We start from the raw sequence: 16,446 nt of genomic DNA, 5'->3' as shown, positions 1-16,446 counted from the left end.
TGGGCGCCATGTGTGAAAGCTACAGAGAGATTAGTTTGTACAGCTGCTGCCATTTGTCATAACTGCCCTTAACAAGACACACATGGCAGCCCGAGTTACAGCCAGAGGTTTTACAGAAAAAGGGGAGAAAAAAATGTCTGGTGAGCGTCTAATAGTTTGTGAAACAGACCTGCATAAGCAGATGAAGATGTTCCTGGGAAACACCACACAGACTCAGCTGGGATCCCATATGAGATGATGAGTTTGAGCATTACTCATTTAGCCATCTGTAGGTCAGCTAGGGTCATTATCATAACTGCTCAAAAAGCTATGTTAAGCCTGTAGAAATCCCACGCCACAGGTTGCAAACAATTCTGTGAAAACAATGAGGGAAGATCAGTAATTACATCACGGCCCTTTTGGGCAAATCTCAAATTAAACAAGGTCTGTGTTTTATTAGTGACTGTTATAGACTGATGACCTCTTGTTAGCAAAATTAGCTTGGTAATGTAGGCTACACCATGAGGCTTTGGGGAGGGATGATGAAGTGGAGTTATTTTTTGGTAAGAATCCGCAGTGTAATTGTGGGTTGTAGGTCTGCGCACATGTTGGAGGCCTAATTACAATCTTGACTTGGTAAATCCGGAACAAGCTTTTAAAGCGCTCTCACTTTCAGTCTTTGCCCGACAGATCTAGAGCATGGTTGCTATTGAGAAGTTGCGGTTCATTGAATCTAAATGCAGGCTTTTCAGCTGAAGTGCAGGTGAGCAATAACCTGACGTGTGTGTGTGTGCAGTGAATGAGTTCATGCACATGTATATGGGCGTATGAGTGCGAGCATGTGTCCCCGTTTGTGCATTTTTTTGTGCTTGCATATAAAAAATGTTGGACGAGTTTCCTCGAAGCCAGTGCAGCTGAATGACCAGCTGGAGACTTGTGCCAGCAGAGAGAGGGAGCCAATTTGAGAAAAATTCAAGATATCTTGAGCCAGATCATGGTAACAAGCCCTGTTCTTCCCCAGTAAAAATAATGGGCTTCATTAACCATCCTGTTAGCGCAGCAGCGGCACTGGACTAGCTTGTTCCCAACACGAAGTAGTTGCACGGTGGCCAAACACTTTCATCATTACTAAACCCACTGACTCAGTGTTTCCAACTGGTTAACAAATGTTCCTTACATCTACTGAAAGTTATGGCAAAAGGGAATACTTAAAATCATTTGATGGTAGTGTCTAAAATTTTCCTTTCCAGAAATTGGAAAAGGTTGAGGCTTGCTTTAGAGTAAAGCTGCAACTATTTGTCGATTGATCAATTAGTCGAGAGAGAAAAAAATAATTGGCAACTGTTTTTGATAACCAATTGATTGTTTCAGTCTTTTTTCAAGCAAAATATCAAATATTTGAGGGTTGTAGCTTTTTAAATTTACAAATGTGCTGTATTTCTTTGTCATTTATGTCAGTAAACGAAGAATCATTAGGTTTTGGACAGCGATTTAAAAATGTCACTTTGAAACTGTGATGAGTAATTTTCACAATAGACTAAACAATTGATTAATTGGAAAACTAATGGGTGGACTAATCAATGATGGAAATAATTAGCAGTATCAGTTTTTTTTGTTTGTTTTAATGACTTGATGTAAAGAGGCAGTATATCTAGTAGAAAATTAGGTTTGGTGATCCTGAAAAATGAGATTTTCATGTTGTTTCAAGGTGTCCATATTTCCTATGGTTCCCTTTAATCATATACAGCGCCACTGCTCAAAGATGCTGTCTGTAATAAATGACTGAATGTTTTGCCAGCTAAAAATGTAAATGAGTTATTTTCCCACTCTCCTTGCCTTGCCTGCTGTTCTATAACCTTTCTTACTATATGGATCAATAAAAACAAACGACCACAATGGGGGTTGTATTGTTTATTACATTGAGTATATGGTATTTTTGATGATCAAGAGTTGGTTCCTAAATTTGGGAGCTTTTTGAGAAGTGATCCTGACATATGTGAGGGAGGAGTGGAAGCTCTTTGGCTAGTTTTGACAACTCAATGGGGCGCTGATGAATCCGTCCCAAGCAGGCCATTCCCAAGCCCCAGACACCATATCCCCTCTTTGACCCGCTGCACTGACATTAGAAAGAAATCCTCTGGGGATTCGCCCCCCCAACCCCAAACAGCAACATGCCCACCCAAAAGTACATTTTGCACAGCGGTTGCGATGGCAGGCCTTTCTTTTTCTGTCCCGCTCAGGTCTTGTCGAGCCGTCACAGTGATGGGCCATACTGTACCGCCAGACAAAAGAAGAGACAACCATCACTCTGGGCCACTGATCGGCCCTGTCTGGACTGAAAAGACTTTGATGGGGTAAAGCAGGGTGGGGGGTGCTCCACAGAGAAGTTAGTGTCTCCTGGGCAACCACTCTGATTGTCTGTCCCTGCCCCATCACACCCCACCTACTACCCCTTCCCATTTTTTTCTCCCCTTCATTGGTTGTTCACAAGGCTCCTTCCTGGGTATAGGGGACTGGCTTTTGCATGAAAGTCTCAGTCTGGTACTTAAGGAGTGCTTTTCTCCGGGCTGACTTGAAAAAATGCAAGGATCAAAAAACATCTTCACGTGAATGCTAAGGCCTCTCGTTTCTCGTCTCTGAACTTTCCTACTCCCCTTTCCACTGCGTGTTTGAGTCTAACATGAGCAGTTTAGCAGGGCGATGGGACAACAGGAAGTTTTTTTAGCAGATCCACTACTATGATGGCAAAGAAGAGAGGGCAGCCATTGGATGGAGAAACTCAGGCAGCAGGGAGGGCCTGCTTTGTAAGGCAGGACAGTGAGGTACAGTGTAGTGCCTGGGATAGGGGGTGAATGTACCCATTTGTCTTCATTTGGGAGGACCGGCAGACAGGGTGGGGGTGGGGAATCTATCCGGGAGGAGTGGGAGGTGCCGGTCCTCCAGTCAAGTGGCCTCGGGGGGATTTGAAATGCATTTGGGGTCCTCCCCAAAAGCCTGGGAAAGTGTGGTGAAGCTGAGATCTTAACCATAGACTAATGACACATACTGCAGTCCTTAACCAAGTGTGGCCACAAACGCAAAACTAAGTCTCCTGCTGAATTACACGAGAAAAGCCTTTTCAACACAATGTCCGCGCTTTAGAATACCAAAGAAAGGCATCCGTCCCATTTTTTTGACGGATGCAACGGTGCAAACTGTGGCACAAGCAAATTAAACACACTGTAGCAGAGAAAAAGAGGGAGTTGTAAATTTGGTTGAGAAAGAAGGCATCCACATTTCTCAGTGGCCTCTGCTCCGAGTTGCCTTGTTTCCATGGAGATTTATGTACACATGGCACACAAAAGAGGGCTAAGGAGGTAACATGGCCTGTTTAAGCCTTGAGGTATTTGCTCGAGCAAAACCCTGCTGCTAATAACACAAGCTCCATACTGAGCCAGGCAACCTGGCAGCGCTGCACACAGGTTAGTGTTTGAGAAAGAGCAGGCGGGGGAAAGAAGGCAGAGGAAAGTCAGATGGAGATCACAACCAAGCAAAGATCCTGGAGAGGGCGGAAAGACATTGAGGGAGAAAGAAAGTAAGCAAGGAGGAAAGAAAGAAGGAAGGAAGGCAGAAAAAAGAAGCGAGAAAGAAAGCAAAGAAAGCAAGAGAGCGAGAAAGAAAGAAAGAAAGAAAGAAAGAAAGAAAGAAAGAGCACTGCAAAACATAAATAGCTCCCGGGTTAAGAGAAAAAGGATCGGGAAGACATTTAGTGGGAAGCGGAAATCAATAAGGCAAGCGGTGAAGCTGGGAGGGAGTTCTAAGTGGATTAGATTGAGAGAATGTGTTCGATAGGTTATGGCTCTGAGAGAGAGGTAGCCAGACACCGCAGGCTCTATTGCATACTAATAAGGAAGCCAGAATGGAAGCTAAGAACAGGGTTGTGCAGTTCACGCTGAAGAGTTTTTCTATATGGCTCTGGAGTCATCGGTTAAGGTTTTTCCCAGCATTTGTATTTTACGCCCTTGCTGATTTTCTTCCGAATGTTCGCTGTTAAAATTCATGTCCAAAAATAAAATTCCACTCAACTTCCAAAGAACCATTCCTGAGACTTTTTTTTTTTTTTTCCCGCATAACATCTAGCCAGGAAAACTTATAATTTAAAGCAAGCTGGATATCCTGCCTTAATCCAAAAAAGGAAGACAAACAGTAGTGTCCTTAACGCTGTCTGCTTACAACAACTTTTGTTTCACACTTCTGGCATGAACCCAGCCACCCTTTCTCTGGCCAAGCGCCTGGGCCTGGGACAGCTGTCATGGTCGGAGTCTCGGGCTTGAGAGAAAGCCAGGGAGCGAGAAAAGAAAAGAGAGACTGGGAGAGAGAAGGAGTGAGAGAGTCATTTGGCCGGGGCAGCGTGCCGCAGGGGTGATTCCTGATGGCAGAGGAGGATAAGGGGATGAAGGGAGGGAGGGATAGATGTTGTGCTTAGTCACAGACCTCCACTGTGACCCAGAAGGTCAGGCCTCCGCACTGGCCGCCTGACCAAAGCCTTCTGAGGCAGCCGGGCGGAAAACAAGATGCAAACAGCTACCCCACGCAGTGTGGTGAGCAGGCAGTGGCCAATCTTGAAGATAGGGACCAGCCAGAATACCCAGCCTGAGGGATTGGAGGAGGTGGGGTGAGGAGGTGTGGGGAGTCAGTGGTACCTACTCCCCCTCACTTAGGCCAGTGAACCAAGGGACCACCAGCCAGACCAGAAGTAGTGGCGGGGGAGTGGAGACAAACAGTTGCCAAGAGACCACCAGTGATCCCGCGACCGCCGCAGTTTGACCCCGATTGAGGAGGTCAACGAGGGGGGCTTACGAGCAGCTCCCCCCAGCCTCCTCCCCTGACCGACAACCCCCCCCCAGGCAAAAAGTCTTCCTCCTCCACGTGCCCTGGGCCTGCAACGGCGCGTTTTCACTGATCTGTTTTGCTCAATTAAACTTCAGAGGACACCCTGCCACATCTCTTTGCAAAGGTCATGACCCCGGGGGCAGAGGTTAAGTCTGGCGCTCGTAAAACAAGGTCTCCATTAACGTGGCAGCACGTACTCGGAGGTAATCCATCCGTTTCTACAAACTAACATGACAGTGTGAAAAAAAAAAGTTACGTTACTGGGAGAGGGAAAAAAAGTCAAGGTAATGATGTTTTATGGCTGTGTTAACTTCCAGCACCACAGTAATGGGAAAGTTGCTTGACCTTCTTTCATCTCCCATCGAACTACCTGAGTAATCTGTCACTGGTTGTGTGAAGAAATCCACTGACAACTAGAGCTGCAACGATTAATTGTTTTACAGCTGACTTGTCAACTATGAATTAATCACCAACTATTTCGATAATCAATTGATCCGTTTGAGTAATTTTTAAGAAAAAAAAGTTAAAATTCTCTGATTCCAGCTTCTGAAATGTGACTTTTTTTCTGATTTCTTTTCTCGTCTATGACAGAATAACTTTTGGTTGTGGACAGAACAAGACAGAGGACATCTGAGGATTATCTTGGGCTTTGGGAAACACTGATCGACAGTTTTCACCATTTTCTAACATTTTATAGACCGAACAACTAATCAATCAATCGAGAAATAATTTACAGATTAATCAACAATAAAAATAATTCCGAGTTGCAGCCCGACTGACAACTTTCATAATACTCAGAATCCTTTTAACTAATTTGTACTACAATTCCTACTTTACTGCACTTGAGCGACCGTTTGTAAAATTCATCAACAATTGAAACAGTTCAGACACATTTTTAACGCTCACCAACATTCCCACAAATTCTCCAATTGAATTTCTCATGTATCTTAATCACATATATTCGTAAATAATCTTATTTTATAATTCCATTCCTTGTGCACATTTGTATTGAGAACTAGACATTTAAATATGCTGCGCCGAGTACTTTCAGCGAATATAATAGCTACATTCCTATGTTTGTTGAGGAAATAGTGATGAGCAGCATAACAAAACCAAATACAAACGAGGCCTGCAGTATTCTAACATGTCCTAACATGACGATTATCTACATGCCTTGTTGCAACTATTCCATCGCGCTGTCAAACTGGATATGCAAAATATGAATCCAGGTGGGGGGAGGCGATGATTCAAAGAAAAAAAAAAAGAATTGCACTTCTTTTTATCAGATGAAGATGAAACAGTGCATTGGAGTACAACAGCAGTGTGTGTGTGTGTGTGTGAGAAGCCAGGGCCCTGTATTGAACGCGGCCTGCCAGTTGGCACAATGGATGCCACAACCCCCACTCCCAGCCCCCAGCCTACTTCCCAGCGGGCATTCATCTGGGCATGCACATGGGTGCTACAGCCCTGCCTGGCTAAACGCGTCTGTGCCCCAGAACAAGGGGGCTGAGTGCCCTCTCTAAATTCACCCGGCGCACTCGTTGCCAACCCGCCGACCTTTCTCAGGCAGCGACCCACCAGATTCAAAAACAAATACGCTGTGAACTTATTGATTTTTGCCACAAAAAATAACAGGAAAAAAATACTGTTGAGTAAATAACAGCAGAAACATATTTCACACAGCAGAAGTGAGTTGCTGCCAGGTAGCAGGACAGAGAGAACAATATTAAAAGCGCAGTCCAGACCCATTTTTTTTTCTAGCAGTTCGCACAAACACCAGATTCTGTTCCAGTCAGAGCCGTTTGCTAGTTTCTTTGTGTTTGATTGTATGTTTGTTTGTTTCGTGCAGTTGCAGCAGAACAAAGGCAGCGGCTTCCATTCTGCCACTGTCAAAAAACTTTCCAACGTGCCCACTGCATTGCGGATGCCAACCAACGAATCAAAGGCATGCTGCAAGCAGACAAAGAGGGTTTGATGCCAACCTCCAAACCTCTAACAACCATTACTGGTGATTTGCCTGCCTCCCTGGCACAGTGCAAAACAAAATGGCGCCGCACCGCACGCTACCACAATATGGCTGCATTGTCTGGAGATGGGCACTGCTTGGTAACTTGAAGAAAAGGAAAAGACGCTTTAGCTCGCAAAAAACGAAAAAGGAGGAAAAAAAGCACGCCCGTCTCTGTGATCCCGGTAAAAGAATGCTATTTTGTATTTGCCAAAGTTTCAAGTCGGAAAATTTGAGGAGAACGGCGAATAATCGCTCTGATCCGCAATGCGACGTCGGATCCAAGTGAACTTAATTCTCCGGCGAAAGAGAACATTATGTTCAGCGTTTATTTTAAACAATAAAATTCATCTTCTTGCCAACATTTTACTCTTCCCCCATAGTGGACACATTTCCCTAAAATCATAGCTGATGTTATACCATCCGTAATGTGAAACACAAGATCTAACATATCTAAATTGTGTGTTGTGAAAAAAAAAAAAAAGCAGCACTATGCCGTTCTCAAGTTGGTACTGAACAGTTAAAAATGCAGCAGATGCAAACTAGAGGAGCGGTGGCATCCTACAAAAGACACAAAAGAGGGTCTGATGCCAACCCCGGTGCCAGTGGCAACCATTATTGTCTGTGTGCTGTGCCTTCTGCTTTCCCTGGCACTTATCAAACACAAAATGGCGCTCAGGGTTTGATGATAATGAGCTAGCTATACCACCATTTCTCCCCCAATAGCAAAGTATCGGTGGTTATTCGGTGTTGCTGCGGTAGATTTAATACGGGGGAATTTCAACAGGGAATACTATAGGGGGGGATTCCTGTGGTGTGATCAGATAAAGGGAGGAAGTTCAAAACTGTGAGAGACATGAATGACTGAAATTTAATTAGAAAGTGTAACAAGCACATTTTGTAGGAGACGTAGATGTTAAAGGTTAAACTCTGAAAACAAGGATGAATAAGAATCAAAATAACCTCATCTACCTGAACTGTATTTTCTGCTGAACTTTGGCATTGTCTTTCCTTAATTAATGTTTCCCTTCTCCTTAAATTTAATCATGTTTGAGCTTCAGAAGTGATGTTTCTGCCACCAAATTTGCTTCTTCCAATTTACAGTTAAGAAGACCGGTAATGCACTGCAGAACTTCCTGTGATACATTTGAGCTAAAATTCTGTTCTGGACATCAGCTCGAACGTTTCAGTAAATGCCGGTATTTTTTTTTGTGTTCGGCATTATTATGGTTGCATAGGGCCGAGAAAAATAAATTATGATGATTCAATTCTGGAAAAAAAAAAAAATGGAAAAAACATGCATGTTGAAACCTATTCCAGCCACCTGTCAACAAAATTTCTCAACCTCTAATTTCGCACCGAGGCTGAAAAAAATGCATGATTCAGTCTTTGCACCGAGCACGCCGCTGTGTCCGCAAAAGGCTTAAAGAAAGCAGCTTTTCAGGGCGTTAAGAAAAGACAGAGGTTTCTGTTTCAGCACAAACACGATCACACATCACACGCAGGATTTATAACAGACACAATATCTCACACACACTTAAAACTTAGCTGTATTGAAAATAAGTTTACACATATCTTCAATGCTATCCATAATGTGACTTACTCACAGCAATATGTTTATTAAATCTCTCTTTTTTTTAATTGCTCTTAAGTGATTATTGAGGTTGGAAATTACATAATGTTACATTACATAAAGCGGAGTATGGGGATTAAGAGCATGATTTTTTTAATATAGTAAAGATAACCTGAGTTTAAAAAAAAAAATGTTGTTAATAAACACCGGAGCTGGAATAACAACAGCTTTACTGGTTCTTAGTATTAAAAAAAATAAACCGCTGGTGGGTTCATTATAATTTAAACAGTCTATACTACAACTTTCCACAAATGTCACAACTTAATATCCTGGCAAACAGAACATGTGTACAGTGTGTGTGGCTGTGTGTGTGTGAGATAATAAATACCCCGTCCAAATTATAGTAACTGGATAATTACTGAACATGAGTGGAACCCATTTAAAACATGTTCTACATTTAATTTAGATTACAGATGGTCTTTTTGTTTTATACCGAGTCGTACTTGAACCGTATATAAAAATGTATGCTGCACATATACATTACTGACGATCTAGTTTCTTATGTTTATTTGTCTGGCGAGCGTAGTGATGATCTCAGCCAGTCCGTGCAAGGCTGCCAAAAAGTAACACATGTGACCCTTGACCTTGCCAAGCCATCATTCACACATGCGCATTAGCTCACACACACACACAGTGAAACAAACACACACGGTATGAGTTTGAACCTACCTTGGTCCTGGACATAGTATGCTAGAAACAAGTCCAGCTCCTTGACCGATACTGTTATGTGGTGTGGCTGGACACAAAGTGCTGGGTTGGTGCAATGTGGAGACTTGACGAGGCGTTCCCCGTCTGTACTTTCCAGAGGGATGCCTTTGAAGAGGATGACCATCACCAGGTCCAGACGCCAAACTTTGTCGGCCTGCCGCAAACAGTCGATCCGGCGGATCTTGCCCTTCTGGTCCGGGTTGGATAGCACGCAGCACGGGTGCTTCTTGCCCGTCACGCTCAGGACAAAGTCCTCCCGGTACTCCTGCCGAATGTCCTTACGCAGCTTGGCCAGCAGCCTGGATGCCCATTTCTGCTTGACCTCGGGCTTCTCGCTCAGGAGCTCGTCCTTCACCGCGCGCTCCTCGTCCTTGGACATCCGCTTCTCGTGCTTCTTGAAGTACTTGCGTTTTCTGGCCTGGAGGTTGAACCATGTGTAGGCGATGGCACGGACGTGAGGGAGAAGTGCCTCGATGAAGGGATGAAATTCATCCTGGAGCATCCAAAGGAACATAGTGAGGAGAGAGGAGAGAGAAGGAGAGAGATATAATCAGAAACTCATGGAGAAGAAATATGGGTTTAGTCAGCTACTAATCTGTGGCAGAAGGGAAGTCAGACCACAAATAAACAATTCCTCATAATCAGTCACATAATTTCTTGTTGGCACTTTCAACAGTAGTTACTCTTCACATAGCAACTCTGGGTTTACCATCCTAGATGTCTCTGAGCATACTGCAGGTATGACAAGGACATTCCACTGTTTATATGAACTGCCAGCACTACAATAGCAGCAGGCCCGGTGACTGAACGCATTCTCTGCTCTCGTTTCCCCGAGCATGCTCTGAGCGGGACTCCTGCTACAGGGAGCATGCGCCCCTCGCAGTTGCATTTCTCTTATCAAACTACCCGCATTCCAACATGAACTTATACCATATTCACGAAAAAGGATGGAGGATTGAGCTGAGTGGCCAAGTGGGACGCGTTTGGAAAAATAGGAAGTTGAGGAGGTTCCCCTTCTCCTGGCACGCACAGAGAGCCTCGCACACGGGCCATGCGTTCAAAATGCATTAAAAAACACAAGCAGGGGAGGAAGGCGGCGTATCAAACGGAGCGAAAGGTATTTGCATAGGTCGAGTTAAGACTCGACTGGAAGTTGATGCCAAATGATTCGAGGTGTTGAGGTTAGCACAAAGAATGACACTCGCTCAGCTTCATTCCAAAAACATGAGGTTAGACAGGGATGTTAAAATCATGGCCTACTTTGAAAATTTCCCATCCCTATTTTAATTTCTGTTTTCAGTTTGATTCAAACGTATTTTTGGATTAATTATCAAAGACTCTGATTAATATTAATTCACAGTAATTTAACATTTTCACATGGGTTATCTGTTGTATTCTGCATTATGCCGTAGTACGCTCAACAGCACATTATCGTTCATTCTAAACAAAAAAATTACTCTAAATGTGAGTCTAAAAAAGGAAACTTTTTCAATCGGCGTTTGACAGAAATTGCCTTGATCCTCACAAAAAAAAAGGAAAAAGCTAAACATACATCAACCCAGCATCTCACTGACCTCTGGGCGAATTATTATAATCTCTTAATGCTCGTTCTCTGTAGGTGAAGGAATGCACAAGGTGGTGTGGATGATTTAGAAGTCAGGAAAAATTACAGGAGCTCCGAGTGACAAGTGGAAACATCAACTTATCTTTGTTTTAGGTCGTTAAAATGTCAAATTGAATAAGTGTGAGCGGCCCCCTTTTTCGTGCGGGCTTTTGAAGAGTTAAACCACATATTGTTCTTTTTGTAGGCAGCCAGGCAGGGAGGCAGGCTATATGGGAAACCACAGAAATCCACTCCCTATCTGTGCCTGCCGCTGGTGCTCCTCTGAGAAGCCACATTTCTGCTCTGCACGTTCGGACCAATAAAACTCTGCTCCAGTGTAGTAAATTCAAATTATAATCATTTATAACACAGCATGAATAAACATTTTATTCTCTACATATTCTAGTCTTGAATTGTAATACATTTGCTACGAATACCACAAATCTGATACTTATTCATAGTCTTTTTGAGAGGTAAAACAATAAATAAAATAAATTCAGAACTCCTTTAAATGTCATCTCCTCACTATAACGCCGCCAATTAAACTGACAAACGTAAGCAGTAAATGCTAGTAAATGTGCTCGGCGGCAAATGTTACTGAACTCCTTTTCACTTCTGTTTTCCGGCTCAAAAACACTTTAAATATTCTGTTAATTTTTTTTTATTTCAACCAGGCTACAGCCAACCGCTGTAAAGATAAATGACTTGGCCGGGGCCTGTGCAGTGCACTTCAGCTGGGGCCATAAAAGCACAATCCTCTTAAGTACAAACTAAACCACATCTCAGTCAATCACTTACTTATGCCAAGTAAAATATAAACAGTAAAACTGAGTCAGCCAAAACAGTCAGCCTCTCTGACTGCTGAATCAACCTTATCGCGCGTTTGATCTTCCTACAGTGAAAGTGGCTTTATCTTCTTCCAACTTCACTTCCCTAAAGTATAGGGGTTTTACTCTAAATAAAAAATATACACGTGGAGGAAAAATATAAACAGCACGAGCAAGGCTGGGGAGTGTGTGTGTGTGAGAGAGTGTGTGTGTGTGTGAGAGTGTGTGTGTGTGTGAGAGAGAGAGCGAGAGGTTACTGGAGGACGCAAATAACCTAATTAAACCTGACAGAAAATGAGAATACCTGTGCCAATTGCGCACAAGATCATAGAGATGGAGTGCGATCTTAAAAATCACCTTTACGCACAACTTTACGCACACGAAGAACGCGTAAAGATTGGCACTTGAGTGACTTTCTAATTGATTTTTCGTTAAAAAATAAATAAATCACCACAATTGTGTCACAAAATTGCGCATTTTTCATCAAGAACTAAAGTATTTCTACCTCTTATTTTTACTTATAAGGCTGACTTTATGAATTGTGAAAGTATTTCCCGTGCACACAACTTTCAATCCCCTTCCCACTCGCCTGTGACAATTTTCTCAAAAATATGCAAATCATGGCAATTAAATGTGCGCGTAGAGAAAAAAAAGAAAGAAGACACAAATACCTGAGTGAGACAAATTGGAGAATACATGACGAGACGGCTTACACACACGCACGACGTGAATGTACTTGGACTGATTCCTCTCTGATCACTTTATCGCGCCATTCCTGGGGCCGACGTGCACCGTGCGAGACCGTGGAGCAGCTATCCGCGTAAAAAAAAAAACAATGCGAGGTTATCCAAGAACATCCATGAATTCGTGCGATCCAAAGATTGTCGTCTCCGCGGCGGAAAGGAGATTTTACGCAGTGTTTAAAGTTGACATGCACTTTTTGCAGATTCTACTCGCGGAGCCGGTGCGAGCGGTGGCTGCTGCTGCTGCTGCTGCTGCTGCTGCGTACTCCTCTACTACATGGGGCTCTTTGCGCGTCACGGTGCTCTGAGATCTCGTTCATAAAAGCATCGTGGGGAGCTTCAGAGGGCGCCGAGTGTGTGATGTTCACCCCTGCTTTCACCAAACTTGATATGAAATCGACCGGTGCACCTTCGGTCCTGCGCGATTCCAGCAAATCAGACCCAACTTTTTTCCTTTTTTTTTTTTTCTTTCACCCACGTAATTACACAGTCACACTCCTCCTCCTCCTCCTCCTCCTCCAAACACACAGCCCCTATCCACCATCCAGCACCTTCTTCTCCTCCTCCTCAGCTATCTGAAAACACAGCATTTACCCCCTCGTTCCAGATTTTTTATATATATGTATTAGCTTCAGGGACTTTGGAGCACAGAGACGGAAAAGGGGAAATTTCCCTACACAGATCTGGCAACCTTCACACCCCCCCCCCCGAACCCCGTGTCAACAACATGCGCTCCACTGTACTTATTCCCCAGTTCAGATCATCCAACATTGAGCCTTTACTTCGCAGTTAAATCACAATTTGGGTCATTTGTTGCTTGTCAGCCGCTTTCTAGCAGAGGAAACCAACACGAACTCCATTAGGAATTTCTTTAAAAGTTCCCAAAATAATTAACAACGACACAAACAGCGTGTAAAGGTAGAAATTAAGGAGCATTTTCTGTTTTCTTTCCAACTGAAGACCCCCAGCTGAAGGCAGTCCACTAACTGTACTGTTTACTGCAGAATTAGCCCGACAGGTAAAACTGACACCTAGCTTAAAAGTTGGACGCGTTACGCACACTTTAAAGGGGATTTCTGTTTTAAATTTCATATTTTAAAATGCTGCCAGTGAGCCGAATGACTCGTCTCCACCTGAACACTTGAATTAGCTTTTAAATAAAAGTGTTTTAATCCCCCACAGCTAAGCTAGGTGCGCATCGCGCCGAAATGCCTGGAAGTTAAAGCGAGTTTTGTTGCTGCAGCGTGTGTGTGCGTGTGTTTGTGTGTCCAACAGAGCTGTCAGCAGTCCACATAGAGTTCATTTGCCAAATTAAGGGGAATGGGATGTTAACATAGGCTGCCGGAGAGAACCCGTGCCAAGTTTAGTACGATTTTGGCCCGACCGTGCCAGTGTTGTGGTCCGTGTTAAGTTAACCCCACTCCTCCAAACATTTTCTCACCCCGTCGCGGACAGGACAGTATGACTAAAATAAAAATGGTATCACAAAAATGAAAATAAAAATAAATGAAACTCGGTATTCATCACAACATTTGACAGCAATAATAATCCATGTTCACGTACCATTGCACTGTACTGCATGGATTAATGGGGGATCCTGGAGCCTGGGGTTGAAACACACAAGCCGGTAGCTTCACATTTCTCACGTTCAACTTTGTGCTTTGGAGGGCTTTTCTCTTGCGGTGCTCGCACACAGACAAAAAAAAAAGAAAAAAAAAAAAAAAAGTCAACACCGGAAGACAATTCTTTGCAGATAGCGGCGAACAGAAGTTTGGAGCACCTCGCGTTTTTTCTCTCCCTCTCTCTCTTTCTCTGTTTTTTTTTTTTTTTCCCTGTCTTCCTTCCTCTTCAAGTCTTACTTTTTTGGATCGGGTTTTTTGGGGTTGTTCAGTGAAGTTGAACGCGATCCAGAAGAGGCTGAGTTTTCGGCACTGGGCTGGTCTCCGCCTTCACTTTCACTGTCTGACTGACTGCCGCCCTCCGGCTCTCGGCGCCGAGCGTCAAGTCGGATGCGATCTGACGAGGGCGGCTTCCGGCGCGACTCTTTCAAAATACAATAATAAAACATAAACTGATGGAGCGATTCGTCTTCAAGCGTCCATAAACTGCCAAATAACGTGAAACAGACGGGCACTTTATTCCTACATACTTTCCGTGGCTCTGTATAAAATATTGCTAACTTACCTTAGCATGCATGTCAAAAGTTTTCATGTCAAAACGTAATCAAATGTCTTAACTTTTTTTTTTAATCAGCTACCTGAATTGTTGTTCAACGTAAAAAGACAAAGACAAAAGACATGTTGTTAATATTATAAATTACCACGTGCAATAACTCAGTTGTATCAGAATCCTTTTTTCCCCACTCTTATTTTGAAATGATTTCCCGGTGACGCTCCAGCCGTCTCTCCGCAGCTTGACGCAGCCTTTTCGTAACAGTGTCCTCATTCTCGCCTCTGATTGGTCAGACGCGGTGGCCCCGGGTCTCTCTACCCTGGGCCCCTCACTTCCGCTCCTCTGACGTGCTGTGCGGGTCTCTTGACAGAGCAGAGCCGCTGCCGGACACTCAGCCAGCCTGTGAAGCGATGCGGCCAGTGACTAATGGTGGAAATCACTACACTGCAGTAATTACTGTTGCACAAAACAACAACAACAACAACAACAATAATAATAGTAATAATAATAATAATAATAATAATAATAGTGCACATGTACCCAGTAAAGTAGTACAATTATCTCTATAATGTTGCTTATTTTGCACGTAATAGCCATTTAATCGATCAATAAAATCTTAGCAACAAAATTAGCTTTTAAACCCACTGCCATAGCAACTATCATAGATAAATATAACTAATATAATAGTATTTCATGTCATCAGTGCCGTTATGAGCTCATTAAGTGAGAAGAACAGCAGTGTAATAGTAATAACAGTAATTCCAGTCATAGTGTTAATATAGTAGTAATGTTGTCATTGCAGTTGATGGGCTGTTTTAAAAGGTTAACATTGCACTGATTAATCATTCACTAGATGCCCATTACTGTATGCCAGTAATCACAGCGGCAATGGGACTTTATGACTCGAATGGGTAGTCTGAGCCTAGTCACACAATATTCAGTGTTGTCATGTGCGTATAGTGTCTGCCTCACACACACACACACACACACACACACACACACGGGCAGCGATCAGCTATGATTCACTTCTAAAAACAATAAAGCCAAGAGTAGTCAGTTGAAGTAGAAATGCCTTTAAATTTCTGATGGTTTGTTGTTGGCGGGTTAATTCATAATGTGGCAGCCTTGAAGCAAAGCTATTTGCTGGATTGAGGCTGAATAGATCTTATCCTTCTGTCTATTACGCCTTTAAAAACACTCATTTATATCTCTACTAAATTGAGATTTCAAGCACACTAAATAACACTTTATTGCCTTTATCTTTATTTACACCCATAGTATTTTTCCCCCAGAAAGTTTTATTTTTACCTCTTTATTTCTGTTAATGAGTGCTTTAATGAAATGCTAGATCTTTATCACATACCCTGACTCTTAACTCTCCCTCCATTAATCCAGCATTACATCCTGCCAGTCTGCTAGTTCACACAGCACGAGCCTGTACAAGATTCATCCCCTCGGATGTGGACCTACCGCCCCCATGTGGCCACGAACACAACCGCCACTTGCTTGTTTGTTAGTTACACACAAGCCGGCAGGACATTTCTATATTTACAGAAGACTGGCACAGCTAACAGTGTTATGATAATCCCCATTAGGCTGAATTAAAAAAGACAGGTTCATACTATGCATTGTTCATGTAGTAATAAAAGGCATAATAATGGCAAATCAGTCCTTATAATAACAAAGAGTCATCCTATTACATGTTAGAAAAGGTGCACTATGAAGTTTTGGGGAAGAATTTGAATCAGAAGAGAAAGATTGACAAACATTTTTTTATGCCAAACAAACTAAACAAACAAATTCTTTTTGTTTTCATAACTGAATAAAGTGAATAAACAAACTGACCTTAAAGGACAACACAGCTTCATACTGTTTTACTTTGTTTATATGTGGCGGACCCTGCC

General features: G+C 43.0%; 1 protein-coding gene across 8 annotated transcripts in view; it reads right to left on the bottom strand.

Moving 5' to 3' along the window:
* LOC311251691 (nuclear factor 1 B-type-like) overlaps positions 1-14,286 on the bottom strand; it is a 70,384-nt gene extending 56,098 nt beyond the window's left edge. For 6 of the 8 annotated variants that reach the window (XM_084344276.1, XM_084344282.1, XM_084344277.1 and 3 more), the window contains exons 1-2: positions 12,299-12,742; positions 9,159-9,690 (exon numbers count right to left, since the gene is read on the bottom strand). In XM_084344276.1, coding sequence (XP_084200402.1) covers positions 9,159-9,690; positions 12,299-12,325 — 559 coding nt within the window. In that variant the 5' untranslated portion in view covers positions 12,326-12,742. Of the gene's footprint in view, positions 1-9,158; positions 9,691-9,906; positions 9,963-12,298; positions 12,743-13,933 lie in introns of those variants that run through there. The other 2 variants (XM_084344278.1, XM_084344279.1) reach the window with 2 other exon arrangements.
* Positions 14,287-16,446: the final 2,160 nt, after the last annotated feature.

The sequence above is a fragment of the Pagrus pagrus genome (genome assembly GCF_965226575.1).
Source record: "Pagrus pagrus genome assembly, chromosome: 22".
Taxonomy (NCBI): domain Eukaryota; kingdom Metazoa; phylum Chordata; class Actinopteri; order Spariformes; family Sparidae; genus Pagrus; species Pagrus pagrus.
Note: the sequence above shows the minus strand (reverse complement) of the source record. Positions and strands in the feature narration are given on the sequence as shown.